At 37.2% G+C, this 14,184-nt stretch overlaps 2 protein-coding genes across 5 annotated transcripts in view; both read right to left on the bottom strand.

Moving 5' to 3' along the window:
* The window catches only part of SPDYA (speedy/RINGO cell cycle regulator family member A), a 29,422-nt gene extending 20,864 nt beyond the window's left edge, over nucleotides 1-8,558 (bottom strand). The window contains exons 1-4 of one of the 3 annotated variants that reach the window (XM_053666878.1): nucleotides 7,208-7,287; nucleotides 6,052-6,304; nucleotides 4,031-4,089; nucleotides 1,654-1,739 (exon numbers count right to left, since the gene is read on the bottom strand). In XM_053666878.1, coding sequence (XP_053522853.1) covers nucleotides 1,654-1,739; nucleotides 4,031-4,089; nucleotides 6,052-6,286 — 380 coding nt within the window. In that variant the 5' untranslated portion in view covers nucleotides 6,287-6,304; nucleotides 7,208-7,287. Of the gene's footprint in view, nucleotides 1-1,653; nucleotides 1,740-4,030; nucleotides 4,090-6,051 lie in introns of all 3 variants that reach the window. The other 2 variants (XM_037146612.2, XM_037146613.2) reach the window with 2 other exon arrangements.
* Nucleotides 8,559-11,474: 2,916 nt separating this feature from the next.
* Nucleotides 11,475-14,184, bottom strand: part of PPP1CB (protein phosphatase 1 catalytic subunit beta) — a 39,229-nt gene continuing 36,519 nt past the window's right edge. For both annotated transcript variants that reach the window (XM_037146614.2, XM_037146615.2), the window contains exon 9: nucleotides 11,475-13,285. In XM_037146614.2, coding sequence (XP_037002509.1) covers nucleotides 13,181-13,285 — 105 coding nt within the window. In that variant the 3' untranslated portion in view covers nucleotides 11,475-13,180. The remainder of the gene's footprint in view (nucleotides 13,286-14,184) is intronic.

Raw genomic sequence — 14,184 nt, 5'->3', positions numbered from 1 at the left:
CAGGTAAGATACATGCTCCTTGCCCTTAAAGAGCCTACAGTCAAGTCAAAGAGGCTTGACTTGAAACAAATAACTGTAAAAGAGATAAGGAAGAACAATAATTGAGTTCAGTGTTAAAAGTATAGAAAGGAAAAGAACTTGAGTTAGAACTGTGACTAACTAAGAAAATATGGAGAACAACTATTGAGTCAGACTATACAAAAATATGATTATATAAAAAATAAAAATTATAATCCATGTTATTTTTAATATGAGGCTTATAATACAACATGTAATACAACCTCACAGACTCCTTACAGTGTAAGGTGATACAGTGCTTTACTGATAATAACTTTTTTTAAAAAGTCAAACAAATCCAATTTCAAGGATCCAGTAAGACTTAAACTAAAGCTTCTTTTGGTTTGTTGTTAATTTTCAGATGCGAAAAAACTACAAAATAGATAATGCACCAACATACAAATATAATGCAATACTAAGAGACATGTAAACAGCATTACAGCTAGTGGTCAATGGCTGAATCCGACCACTGGCAAGTCACACATGAATTTGTGCTCCAGCTCTGATGCTTACTAACTTGTGATCTTGGAAAGTGCTTAATCTAAGCCTTAATTTCCCTATCTGTAAAATGGGGTTAATTAAAAAAAATGTGTCTCATAGTGAAGATTAAATGAGCTTATAAAAACTTTTGTGGTGCCTTACACATAATACTCAGTATTAACTAATACTATTATATTCCCTCAATTTAGCAATCATCACCAAATTTTATATTGAATTTACTTTTCCCCACGCATGGGGAAATGTGTTTCCTGAATACATGCAGAGATCAAATCCTTTGAGTCTGAACTAAAGAGACTTTGAGTAAATAATTATCCTTTAGTTCTAACAGTTGTGGTATTCACCTTAAATATTTTTATATGTAGTTCTTTATTTAAATACTTCAAATTATATTCATACATTTCCAACTGCAGTACTATATCCAGGTACTGGGTAGAACAGGTTTTGAGACTGAGATACATATTTTTAATTTACATTGATTCTAGCAGAATTTTGACCTACAGATTGGAAAGCCATGTCATTAAGACCATTTGCCAGATCACAAAACTAGTTTAAGCTGTCTAATAAAAAGTCAGTGGAAGAATTGAAAAACAATATGCCTTGGTCAAAGTACAATGTGTTAGGTGAAACAATGAGAGTACATTATAGGTATCAGATATGAATAACTCCTATGTTATAGACAGAAATCCACAATGAATACGTCCAGAGCATTTTCTGCAAGTTGTTCAATGTAAAAGAACAATGATGATAATGATTTTTATTATATATTAACTTGAAATTTCAAAGAAAACATCCTGGCTTAAAAAAAAATAGTCCAAAAGAGGAAAATTTGGGACAATTTACAAAAAACACTCTGAAAAATACAAAAAGTACAATCAAATTCAAGTGGAATATTTAATAATAAATCTTGGGCAGAAAGCAAAATAAGATCAGCAAAAAGAACAAAATATTCTGTTAAAGTAAAAAATGTATAGCTTTTATATAGGAAGGTCTATTCAAAAATATATATAAGGTTTAAAACAAGCTGTTTTAAATAAATTATCATATATATTATAAAAAACTACCACACAAAAATCACTTAGTAGAAAGCATACTTACAGAGCAATGAAGAAATTTATCCTTGTATGCTCATTTATAGTAAATTTAGCCCTCTTGAAATAAACAAAGGTCATAGCCAAAAGATACTATAGGGAAAAAATTAAAAGTTAATATTAGTGTATTGCTTTCATAAGTAAAAGTACTTTAATATAGTTACCTTTAAGAACAATAATAGGCTAAAACAGTTAAGTATTATTTATTCTTATAGAATTACCTATTTGAGTCCTTGTTTTTTGGCTCCCTGTAGTCCATGTGAACAGTTTCATAATCATTTATCATGACTAAGATTATAACTAGAATGAACTCCTAAATTTTATTGCCAAGATTTTTGTGACCAATAACCCATTTTTTTCCTATCTTAAATTTAAAACCTATAGAGAAGTTGAAATAATCGTAAAATAAATAAATGTACATCCTACACCTAGATTCACCAATTGTTAATACGTTACCACATTGGCTTGATGTATATGTATATACAATTTTCCCCTGAATCCTTTGTTACAGACATTCATATTCACTTTTTAAGATAATTTAAAAAATAACTCCAAAAAAATTAGGATAATATGGTTTTATTTTCATTGAAGAATAGTGTTTTAAATTGACTATTAAAAAACATATCTAGCCTGGTATTTGCACACTATGCCAGGTTCTGGCTGTTAACTTAAAAACAAGTTGTAATACTGATGTATCAGATTTTCTCTCATAAAATGCTTATTTGTCTTACAAGATTGGCCATAAAAAAATTCCAAGTTTTTAATGTAATTTTCAGTAGAGGACTCTTGAAATAGTGTTAAAATACAGTGCTCCTGGTTAGTTAGTTTAAAAGCACTGCCCCCTGCTGTCCAACAACTTTCATTACTGTAATGCCTTAAAATCATAAAGTTTAAAACAATGCCACATGAATTAGATATTTGGTATTAAGGCAGTACCATTAATTTTTAAAAGTGTTGGTGACATTGTGATGATGTTTAATAAGATACCATGTTTTAGACATGGTATCACCATCCATTAAGTGTTTATCTTGAAACACTTAACGGATAAAATATTGGATGCCTGGGATTTGCTTTTGGGGAAAGTGATTGGGAGAAACAAGAATAGTCAACAGACCCTGGCCAGGTGGCTCAGTTGGCTGGAACGCTGTCTGAAAGACCAAGTGGATGTGGGTTCTATTCCTTGTTGAAATAGAGCGCAGACCTAGGTTGGGGGTCTAATCCCTGCACAGCAGGCAACTGACCAATGTTTCTGTCTGTCTGCCTCTCTCTTTCCCTCTCCCTACCCTCTCTCTCTAAAGTCAATAAACATATCCCTCCAGTAAGGATTTTTTTAAAAAAGGATGGTCAGTACTTGATTGTTATAGTGGGATAGGCACACGGAGAGTCTTTGTTTTCATCTCTACTCTAAGTTGTGTATGGTTGAAATTTTCCAAACTTAAGAAAAGATTCTCCAATTTTTTTTAGATTTTATTTATTTATCTTTAGAGAGGAAGGGAAGGAGAGAAACATCAATGTATGGTTGCCTCTCATGAGTCCCCTGCTGGGAACTGGCCTGCAACCCAGGCATGCGCCCTGACTGGGAATCGAACCTCGATCGTGTGGTTCGCAGGCCCGAGCCCATCCACTGAGCTACACCAGCCAGGGCAGATTCTCCAATTTTATCTCTGTTACCTTAAACCTGAAATTTAAAAAATTTCATACTAGTAATAACTTAGTGAGTATTTAATCATAAGCTAGTCTTCCATTTATTCCCTCTTTTATTAGTTGGCACATGAAGTATGATGTGAAGTCATGCCAAATTTTCTGATATGATCACCTGGTCTAAGATGGCATTTACAAAGTTGAAATTGTAACTGTTCAGCTAAATCCTTAGAGTATAGAAACATCACAATTCCTAGTATACAAGTTAGCATAATTTTTTAATGAAACATTGATTCCTAAATAAACAACATGATAAGCTAATTTTGCTCTACAAGATTTTTGGGATTTGTTTTATCTAAGTTACTTACAAACTATTAAAATGTGTAACAGTCTGTGTTAATGGAATGAATCTCAGACTATTCTTCCTCTACAGCCTGAAAAATGGCAATAATTCTGGTCAAAACATATTAAGTCTATACTGTTTCTTGTTTTCAAACAGATATAGTCTTAAGGTCTTTTAAATCTAATCAGTAATATTCTACAACTCCTTGAAATAGAGAATTAACCTACGGTATATGCTAATTTCAAAAAAAAAAAATAATGTGTAAGGATTCCACTTTGAAGGAGCAATGCGAGGTAGGTCTTTTCCTAAACTTAATAAAAAATCCTTACAAGATTTCATTAAAGTTCTGATGGTCTAATAATATAAAAATGCTGGTTAATTATGTTGTTACTAAATTTACCTTGTCTGCAATTTTACAGCAGCAGTCCATCCATAAGAAATCTTGAATCAAATCGTCATCTACAACAAAAGATAGATATGACTTGTCCTTTAAAAATAGAATGTTTCCTTTTGAAGAATTTCTATATAAGGAAATTATACATAATGCTTAGAAACAAACAAAAATGGCTGGACCAGTGTTATTTGAGGTGTAGTTTTCAGTCCTTTGGTTTATTTACCATTGCAAGCTCTATTCAAAAAATTATTGCTTTATTATTCAATTTACCATCTGATTTTCTTTAATATAGTATAGCTCAGATTGGGATCAGGAATAGTAGAAGTGTTTGATGTACTGAATATCCCAATAGCTCTTTGAGAAAGATGTCTTGGGTACTAGATTAGCTATTCATTACTTTCCAAGATCAATCTTTAACATGTGGAGATGGTAGCTGAGAGAATTTAGTCTTTACAAAATAATGACTTAATGAATACTGTATTTTTAATGTTTTATTTTTCTAAATATTTTATCCTTTCTTGTTTTAGGTCCCAGGGTATTTTTAGATTTGGATTCTTCTCTCTTCTTATTTATCTCTGTCCAATTATACATTATCCAATACACATGAAAATGTCTATATAAGGATTCATAATCTAATGAACATTTAATTTTAAAGCAACTGAGAATTATGACAAAAAGATCAACAAGGAAAAATGCTATTCAAAGAGAATAACATCTAAAGAGGTCAAAAACACTTACTTCAATTTTATAATCCCAAAATATATGGGTAGTTGTAGAATATAATCTGAGAAAATTTGTTTTCATTTCTCCCTTTCATTTTAAGTAACAAAACATAACTTTCTTATATTAATTTTTACATCCTAGACATATTGATATCATTAAATACATGAAAAGTTCCAAGAATAAGTGCTGATTTTCAGAGAATAATTAATTTCTGCCTTGTTAATTCTTATTTCTTAAGTTACCTAAAACAGTATAGGCAGGAATATTCTCTTATTTCTCATGATTAGTTATGAATATTAAAAGAAGTTTGTGGGTAAGAATTTTATACTACTTTAAATGGAGAGGCAAACTTGTAACAGCATTATAGATCCTGACTGGGAATATCCTCATAAGTTCAACATTTTTCTACTTATATTTTTATATTCTTACCTCATTTTGCTTTTCTTTTCATTGTAACCAGCTCGCCCTTATTGTTTTAAAAAGTTTCTGTCCTCTATGTAGGGAAAATACACTTGTTCTCAAGTGTCTCCTTACACACCCATCTGCCTTTCTCTACAAACAAGGAAGCTTATCTTGATCAAGTAGACTCTGATTATCTACGTGACTGCATTCCTACAGGGATTTACCGGGATCTATTTTACCCTCTATCCTGTCTACCTTACTCTCTACCTTACCTCAAAACAAACAAACAAATTAAAAAAAAAAACAAAAAACCACAAACCTCTTTCTTGGCCAGTAAAAATACTATAAAGAAGTTTCTTTTTGGTGATTAAAAAAATTTTAACATAGAGAGTAGCACTCATTATGTCATAGTCTGAACAAATTTGAACTGATGTTTACTATGTGAGCATGATAATAAAGCATGGTTAATTTTTAACAATATTTCCCAAATATACTACTGAAACTTCTCTAGCTTGACTAACCTTCCCAGGTTGCTCAGTTATAGCACTGAAAGTCTTGGGAAGCCCTCAAACTGTGTCAGTTGGCTTGGCTGAGAGTTTATATAGTATTTTACTTTACATCAAAGAAAACTCATGCTATGAATTTGAATTGCTCAGGATTTACATTTGACACTTGGATTTAAGTAGTCAAGAAGTAAGATGAGTCTGAATTTGTAATCCAAAAGAATCAAAACAAAACCCAACATTTAAAAAGACTAAGTAAAACAAAAATGGATTTGGTTGGAAATGAGAAATCTGACAGAAAATAACATCATCTTCTTTTACTATGAAAACAATAAATCTTTACAGTCTCTCATTTTAAAGTACTCTCTAATTACCATTATTTCAATATTTAAAACCTACCAAATAATTTAAAGAAAGCAGTCATTTCCTGACGCTGTATAACCAGACAGGGTCCTTTGGGGCGTTTAGACTTGTTGCTATTCTGCACATTTTTTTCAGATGCTGGCCTACTATCTTTAAAAATAGGACGCTTCAGATTAATAGGTTTTTTAGGCTGATGTGATCTACTTGACCCAGATTTTACATGAACAGTAACAGTAGGTGGTGTCTCACAATACAGCTGATTATGCCTCATTTTGGTTTCCCAAGATTCCTGTAAAAGTAAAACATACAATTACTTATCACACTCTTATTTCTATATAAAAACAACTAACTTAATGACACCACCAGAGGCAGTCCTGGGAAATGTTATTGAACTTGCTACTAAAATGTTGTGACAGTAACTCACATGAGAAAGTGCTTTTAGAATTCAGTGCTAAGAAATGCTAAGCTTTTTTTGGGTAACTGACATACCTCCTCTTGCCAAGAAATAAGATCCTATACACCATTTTGACTACTATGGAACTCAAAACAAAATCTGAAAGTTAATTATAAAAGCTATGCTGAGTTTATAATAAATCTATTTGTGGTAGTCTTTTTTCCTGATTTTTTATTTTGCTTGTATTGACATAGTTTTTATCATAGTGTTGTTACATGCCACCTCAAATTTTTGTTCTGCTTACATACTTTTTATCATATGGTTTTTATATGCTACCTCAATTTTTTAAAATAGATCAAGGCAAACTACTTGCATAAATTAATTATAATCAATTTAAATTATTCTATTAAAAAAGCAACCCTCCCAACACAAAAACATATTTTCTTACTGGTAATTCCTTGATATGTTACAAAATTCACTTGTTCAATAGCACTTATTGGTATTTGCTGAAAAGTTAAAAATTCTAACAAAGAGATATATAGTATATGTAATTTTGAGGGGTTCTCATAAACTGATCACTTTAATATTTACACTTGAGTGTATGAGCATGCTATCAAGTGGCAGATTATAAGTGTACATGAATGTACATTACTATAATCTAATAAAACTTGAAACAAGGTTAATCCATTGATCTTCAACAATATAATCACTACCATGTGTGCTCATAAGGCAAAATCCTTCCATGCGTTTTTTACATGGACTCCAGCAACATGAAGAACACATCATACCAGCACTCACACTGGAATGTCTGGCGCGGTGGGAGAGTAAGGAGACAGCAGCTACTCTGCCGGCATCCGAACAAGTTCTTCTCTGCACGTCGAGTTAGGGGTGTGCTGCTGCGTCAGAGACCCGCACAGCGGGAGCGGTGCTTTGGGCGTCCACGGGCCCACGTGACGACAGTCCAACAGCAACATCCAGCAGCAGCTCAGGACAGGCGGGCGGGCCTGCGCTGCAGCCTCACACTGAACACTTGGCGTGTGCCGCTCACTGCGCTAAACGTTTGACACGCGTTACCTCATTTAATTCTCACAACATCTCTGTAAGGTGGGTATTATTTTATTCTTATTTTCAGATTAGAAGCTTGAGGCTTAGAGAAGTTCAGACATTTGCCCATTACCACACAGTCAGTGAGCGACAAAGCGAGGACCTGAACCCGGGACTGTGACACCGCGGCCCCACAATCTGTAATCACTAAAGAATTGTTGAGAAGATTAAGCGAAATCACGTGTAAAACACAAGAGTGTGGTAAGCAGTCCAGCATTGCTTACTGTCACTTTGCCAGGAAAACAACTATAAACACAGCTATCACATTACACTTTATAAAAATTTAGTTGGAGCATGTGCGGCGGTAAAGCGTGCACAGTAAATTACGACTTGGTGGGTAAACAAGCCGCTGCTGCAGGGAAGAAGGCTGGACTTCTCACCTCCGTGCGACATTAACACTCCTCTTAACGAAGAAGCCCCACGGAAACGACCGCGGAGCTCTCCTGCTACAACCTCGGAGTCTAACGACTGAAACACGACGCAGCAGATTTAGGCAGAACGTTCCGGCCGAGTCGCTGGCTCTGCTGGGGCCATTATCAACTCTGCACAATGTCCACCTTTAAACTTCACCCGAGGTCACAGAAAGACCACGGAACACGGGGTGGGACCTCGCGGAAGGAGACGAGCGGCCGCCACGGGGCGTGGAGCTCGCCCCCCCCCAACACACCTCGCACGGCTTCCCCGCTGGGGCAGGTCCCTCCCTTGGGATGTCCGGACACTAGAGGCCTTTGTGTTTAAAAGGCAATAAACGGCTGTTATCACTGGGCCGGGTTAACCGCACGCATCTGGTGCGGCTGAGGGAAGGCAGGCGAGTGCGACGACGCCCGAAGCGGCGAACGCTCCCCGGACGGCCCCGGAGCGGCCGGCGCACACCTCGTCGGGATGGCGTCTTCCAGCAAAACATGGCGGGCAGCCCGACTTCACCTCCACTAAAAACGTGACTTAACCGTTAGGAAGGGCAGCACTTTAAAATGCGCAGCGTGGAGAACGAGGGTGTGACGGACGGGAGCTCGGCGTGGACACTCGGCCTCGCCGCAGCGCTCCGCGCGGCAGTCCGCTCGTTTCCCCTCGGAAGCCAGGCACCCCCGGCGGCCCCCGGCGGCATTGCAGGCGGAAGGCGTGCGTCCCGCGAACTGAGAGGCGCGGAACGAGATGCCATCCCGGTGTACGCGCCCCCGGGGGACGGGCGAGTTCAATGGGACGCGAGCGAGGCGGGTCCTACTCCTGCGCCGCCCGCCCTCGAGGGCACCAGCGCGTGGGCTCCGTCAGCGGGACTCAGCGGGGCGGCGAAGCCAAATTCCCGCCCCGTGAGGGAGGCTGCGGCCCGGCCGCCGGTGGACACGGCGCCACTCCGCCCCACGTCCCCCCCCCAGCCCCCGCCTGCCCAGCAGCCCGCACCACCTGCTCTGCCGAGGGAGCGTGGCGTCCGGCGGCCCCACGACCAGCCGCGGAGGGGACCGCCCCGTCCCATCCGGGCAGCTCTCCCCGCACCTGGCCTGGGCCCGCCACCCTCGCCCGACCTCTCCGCGCCCCCACGCCCAGGCTGCCACTGCTTGGAAGGGTGTTTCCTCGTCCCTGTGAAGCCACCAGAGGGAAGTCGCCACATCTTCACACCCTGTGGATGGAGGGGTTGGTTGGGTGTGACAGAGAATGAAAGGACCGGACACCACGGGCCCAGGAGTCGCCGGGAACGCTCGAGACTAAGATACCTGCGAAAATCTGGGGCTGGCAACAGGGGCCGGGCGGGCGGTCAGCCTCCCCCAGGCGCCCCCGGGCCTCAAACGGTAGCTCGCAGGTCGCTCCACAGCTGCACGACCTGCTGGAAGACCTCCCGCCAATGGAGAGCGAGGCCAGCGCGGGCCAATCCGCTCAGAGAACGCCGCGGGGGCGGGGCCGGCCGGAGGTAGCGCGAGCCGCCCTGCAGCTCTCAGCTGACCTACCGTTATCCTGCCGCGCTTACCCTCCGGGCAAAAGAAAACCCCACGGTGGTCGGCAATCTCCCCAGGCAGGAGTCCTAATTCAACCCCTTTCCTTGGACGGAAAGTCAGGCGTGTATCGGGGCCATCTGTCTTCCCTGCAGCTTGACAGAGCGGCCCTGTTAAAATGATTATATGAACAGACCACTTAAATTAATAAAAGGTGTGAATACCAAGGCTCTGTGATAAGGGGTAATACTTCCCATTCTGTTAAATGTGTTCTAAGTTGTAAATTATTCTACAGGAGTCGTTCTGCCCTCATCTTAACCCTTGGCCAGGTGCCTAGGATGTAGTAGGTGTTTGACGTTTGTTGAAGGGGTATATAAAGATCCTCCACAGCTTTGTAATGTGTTGCGTGACCTTCTTCCCTTCTACCTAATGGATAACCTGCCTGACCCGGCCCCTGCCCCTCTGGGCTCTTTTCATGTTGCTACAGTCTTGCTAAATATTTCTTTTGACTTCAAATTCCAGAGTGGGTGATCAAATTGGACACATCAAAATTGTTACACTGTATCTAAATGTCACTTGTTGAATAAACATTAGGGTGTAATGGTCAAACTTTAGTTGTATACTTACATGAAATCAGTTTATGCTGTTTCACTACTGTTCATTTTGTAAGGTATGCTGTCACTTCAAGATCGTTTAACCATTTTTTAGCTGTTTAAGGAAATTATAAAGCACTGAAATCTAGCAAAATAAGACATAGTACAGTATTTCTAAGCGGATGCCACTGGGCTAGTCCTGCTGACCCGCATCTTCTCAGGTGCGGCTTTGTTTCAGGGATGGATCCAGAAGGGCGAGAGGAGTGGACTGGGCCAGGGCAGCGAGAGGAGTAAGCTTGACCATGTTCCTTTTCTCAACATGTTTCTAGCATAAATATGTTAAAGAAAAAAAAAAAGCTGAATTCAAAAGTCATGGTTGCCAAGGAGACAAAATGTACCTGAACTTAAAAATGAAGCTACATTTCATTTCTTTGACTCAGTATGACACACTTTTACATTTTTAAGGGACACATGCCAAGATGTTCCTCCTGTCTTTCCCTCCCCTTTTTTTTTTATGAAAGGCATATAAATCCTTTGAACACTTCCAATTAACCACTGTTTAAGCTTTAAAATTTTCCTTCCTGGTATTTGATTCCACATTTTGCAAAACAGTCTTGCTGGTTATGATTGAAATTTGTCCCTGGGCAAAATTAAAACAATGAATATTAAAGCTTCAAAAGAAAGGGGTCTACTGTAGTCTTTTCATTCCCAAACAGAAATTTATGCTATCACATTATCTGGTAATGTTTAATGAATTTGAATGTCATGGCATTTGGATTATAGATACATTTAAATATAGGAAACTATTAAAAATCAGAGAGGAAGGACTCTATAAATTAGTGGCACTAAAACTGGTGGGGTATTTTTCTCCTAGGAAATCAAGTTTTATTTATTTCAAGTAGCACTGTGTTACCAACTAAATATTTTTAGTAAAAAATATATAAATAAAAGCTATTAAAGTGGTTTAAAGACTGCTTAAATAATATTTAAACAAGGTGAATTTCCATCCTTTAAAATTTAGTGACCAATATTTAATTAATAACAATGATTTCATAATCAGTATTGACCTAGATATATTATTACAGATCTCCAGTAAGTAGGATCTAAATTAATGTGGTTTTATTAATACTGAGATTAATAAAAGACTACCCTGTTTTCTGCCAAAGGCTTATTTTCTAGGCCTGCTTCACATGACTACTAAAAGTACATCTAAAATTGTATTAGAACTGCTCAACTTACACTCCAGTTAAGATATTTAAAATCACACTAGATAAAAGCCTGTGTGTCCTAACCTAATCTACCATATACAGTACACAAACACGTTCAGAAAAGGATCAATTCAATATGCATCAGACACTGAAATCTATTTGAATAAAATGTATCTAAATGTCTCACTGTAAAGGGAAAAAAGGGGGAGGGTAAAATAACCAGTCAGGCTTCATATCAATTAGACAAGTTTTACTAAATGAGAAAACTACATTTAAAATGTGCTTTAAAACAAAATGGAATTAGAAAAAAAAAAAGAGCATTTGAAAGAACGTTGCACTGTGCTGAAAATCAAATCTCTTGCAGAAATACAATACACCAATTCATACAATGTAAGTTAACAGAGTTCTCAATTTAACATTTTTAAAGACAATTATTAAAGTCAAGAATTTCACAACTATGGTAGCACACATAGAAGGGCATTATAAATATGATGTCCATCCCTATGAAGCTTACAAATTTGACAACGCTCAATAAAAGCTCTTAGAATCACATCCAAAAGTATTGCATCGAAAAATCACAAATCTGTGTTCTCTAAGTTCTCCTTATAAAATCTTTATGCTCACTTTTTGTACTCTTGCCATTTAATACTAACCCTTAAAAAAAAAAAGAGAGAACAGGAAAAGAAATACTGCAAAAAACCCTTGATCATGTACAGAAATTATTGCTACTATAGTTCACTACAAAGCATGTCTATACAATATGAACTTTGATCATGAAAAATCAGAATAAAAGTCTTTAGTGACATAAGCCTTACAATCAATCGTATACAACATTCACATGGCAATATTAGACAGTTAAGCACCCAATACTCATAGTTGACAGAATGTCCCACTGACCAGCATTCATTTAAACACGTCCTTCGTACAGAGTGAGGGAAAAAGAAATAGTGTCAGCTTTCTAAGGCTTGTCAAAAAAGGATTCTGTTTTGTGGATCTAAAAACAAAAAACAGTAACAACAACAACAAAAACTGAAAAAACAAAGATGATGCAGGTGAGAGTGTTACCAGAAAGTTAAGCATGCCAAAAGGTGTTTCGTGCAAATTAAAACCTAAAACCAAGGTACCACACATAATCACATTACCAACTAGCTGGGTAATAGTATAATGAGCCTTATCTTAAAGTTAAATGAAATGCTACTGCACAATAGAGAATCAATAAGTTAAAACTTAGAGTGCACAAACCCAAATCTGTGGCAATTTCTGAATGAAGCAAAATATTCACTATCAGCCTCAAAGTTTACCCAAACTGTCTGATTAAATCACTGGATTGGACAGTTCGCATACTTGTAAAATATCAATCTCTAAAATTCCTTTTTACAATAATGAGGCATAAATTTTCTTAGTTAAGATCAAACAGATACATAAGTAAACAAGCCAGAAAAAATAATAGTTGGTGAACTCCTTTAAAGCTTGTCCCACATTTCACTTTTAAAAATGTTTAGGGAAAAAAGTTGAAAATATTTGCAGTTATTCTAGCAAAAACAAACAAAACAAAACAAGCCCAAAATAATTAACCAAGCAACATTAAAACCACATTACACAGAAGGATCATCATGCTTTCATCTGGTTTGACTATCACATCTAGTTTAATTGGGATGCTTTTCAACTTTAAAAACTGTGATAAGTGAATGGGTAATTTTGATGGGTAATTTTGAATTTGGACTTAACTTTGTTGAATATTTTAACAGAGTATACTTATTACAATACAGTGTAGCACATCTTTCTATTAGAAAAAATTTAAGATCCTTTACCCGTCTCCTTAAGTTAAAGGTGTGACATCATAAAGGGTGTCGAATGGCTGGATGGTTTTACAGTGCACACTTATATATTATGAAGTATGTCCTTAACAAATCTGATGGTTTCTTTATACTGCTCCTTTCTTCACCTTTTCTTCGGTGGATTGGCTGTTCGAGGTGGAGTGACAGGACGTCCTGAATTCAGTCCACCATACTGGTACTTAGCTTTCTTTTCAGATGGTTTCAATATCTTAAAAGTAAACAATTTATTAACAATGTTATTCTTTAAAGTGCAGTAAGTTTAAGAAAATTATTGTTACAAGTGTTTTTTCAATATATAGTACAAATTGTAAAAGTGCAGTAAAAACAGAGAAAAAAACAGCAAAGTTCCATAAACATTTCTCACATTTTAAAGAGTACAAACATTTGACTGAGTAGCACTATTATTTGTCATTCCATCGATGAGTTAGTAACAAAATGCTCAAGTACATAAATCCTATTAACTAACCAATCCTTACATTTAAGCAAAAAAACAACAGTGTATCTCTGTGGTAAGGAAAAAATCCTAGCTTTAAGGGTCAAAAAGACCTAGACTCTCACCATAATTCTGCCTCTATTTAGAGAATAACTAGTTACAAACTCTTCAGACCTTAATTTTTTATGTAAACATCTTTTTGTTTTTAAAAAAAACAGCTTTATTTGAGGAGCATTTGAGATCTTGCTCCCAGCATATGTCATCAGTTTGGCTCAAATAAACTCATAAAAATTCTCCAAATCCACCCTCCCAACAAACAAAAAACCCAAAACAACCCCAGCTTTATTTTTCAATATAATGAAGTTCACATTTAAAATGTCAATGGTTTCTAGTATATATATTTACAGAGTTGTACAACCACCACTATAATCTAATTTTAGAAAATTTTTGTCATGCCAAAAAGAAACCTTGTTCCCATCCGCATTTCCACTTTCTACTCCCCTAACCCCCTTTAATTCTAAGCAACCACTAATCAACTTCATTGACTGACCTGTCCTTTCTGGCTTTCATACAAATGGAACCATATAGTGTGTGGTATTTTGTGATAGGCTTTTTTGTTTTTAAGGTTCATGCATGTTGTAGCAGGTATCACTGCTTTATTACTTTTAACTACC

The sequence above is a fragment of the Artibeus jamaicensis genome, unplaced genomic scaffold, assembly GCF_021234435.1.
Source record: "Artibeus jamaicensis isolate MK-2021 breed Jamaican fruit bat unplaced genomic scaffold, CSHL_Jam_final contig_465, whole genome shotgun sequence".
Lineage (NCBI taxonomy): Eukaryota > Metazoa > Chordata > Mammalia > Chiroptera > Phyllostomidae > Artibeus > Artibeus jamaicensis.
The sequence above is the reverse complement of the archived record's forward strand: the minus strand, read 5'-3'. Positions and strand labels throughout refer to the sequence as shown.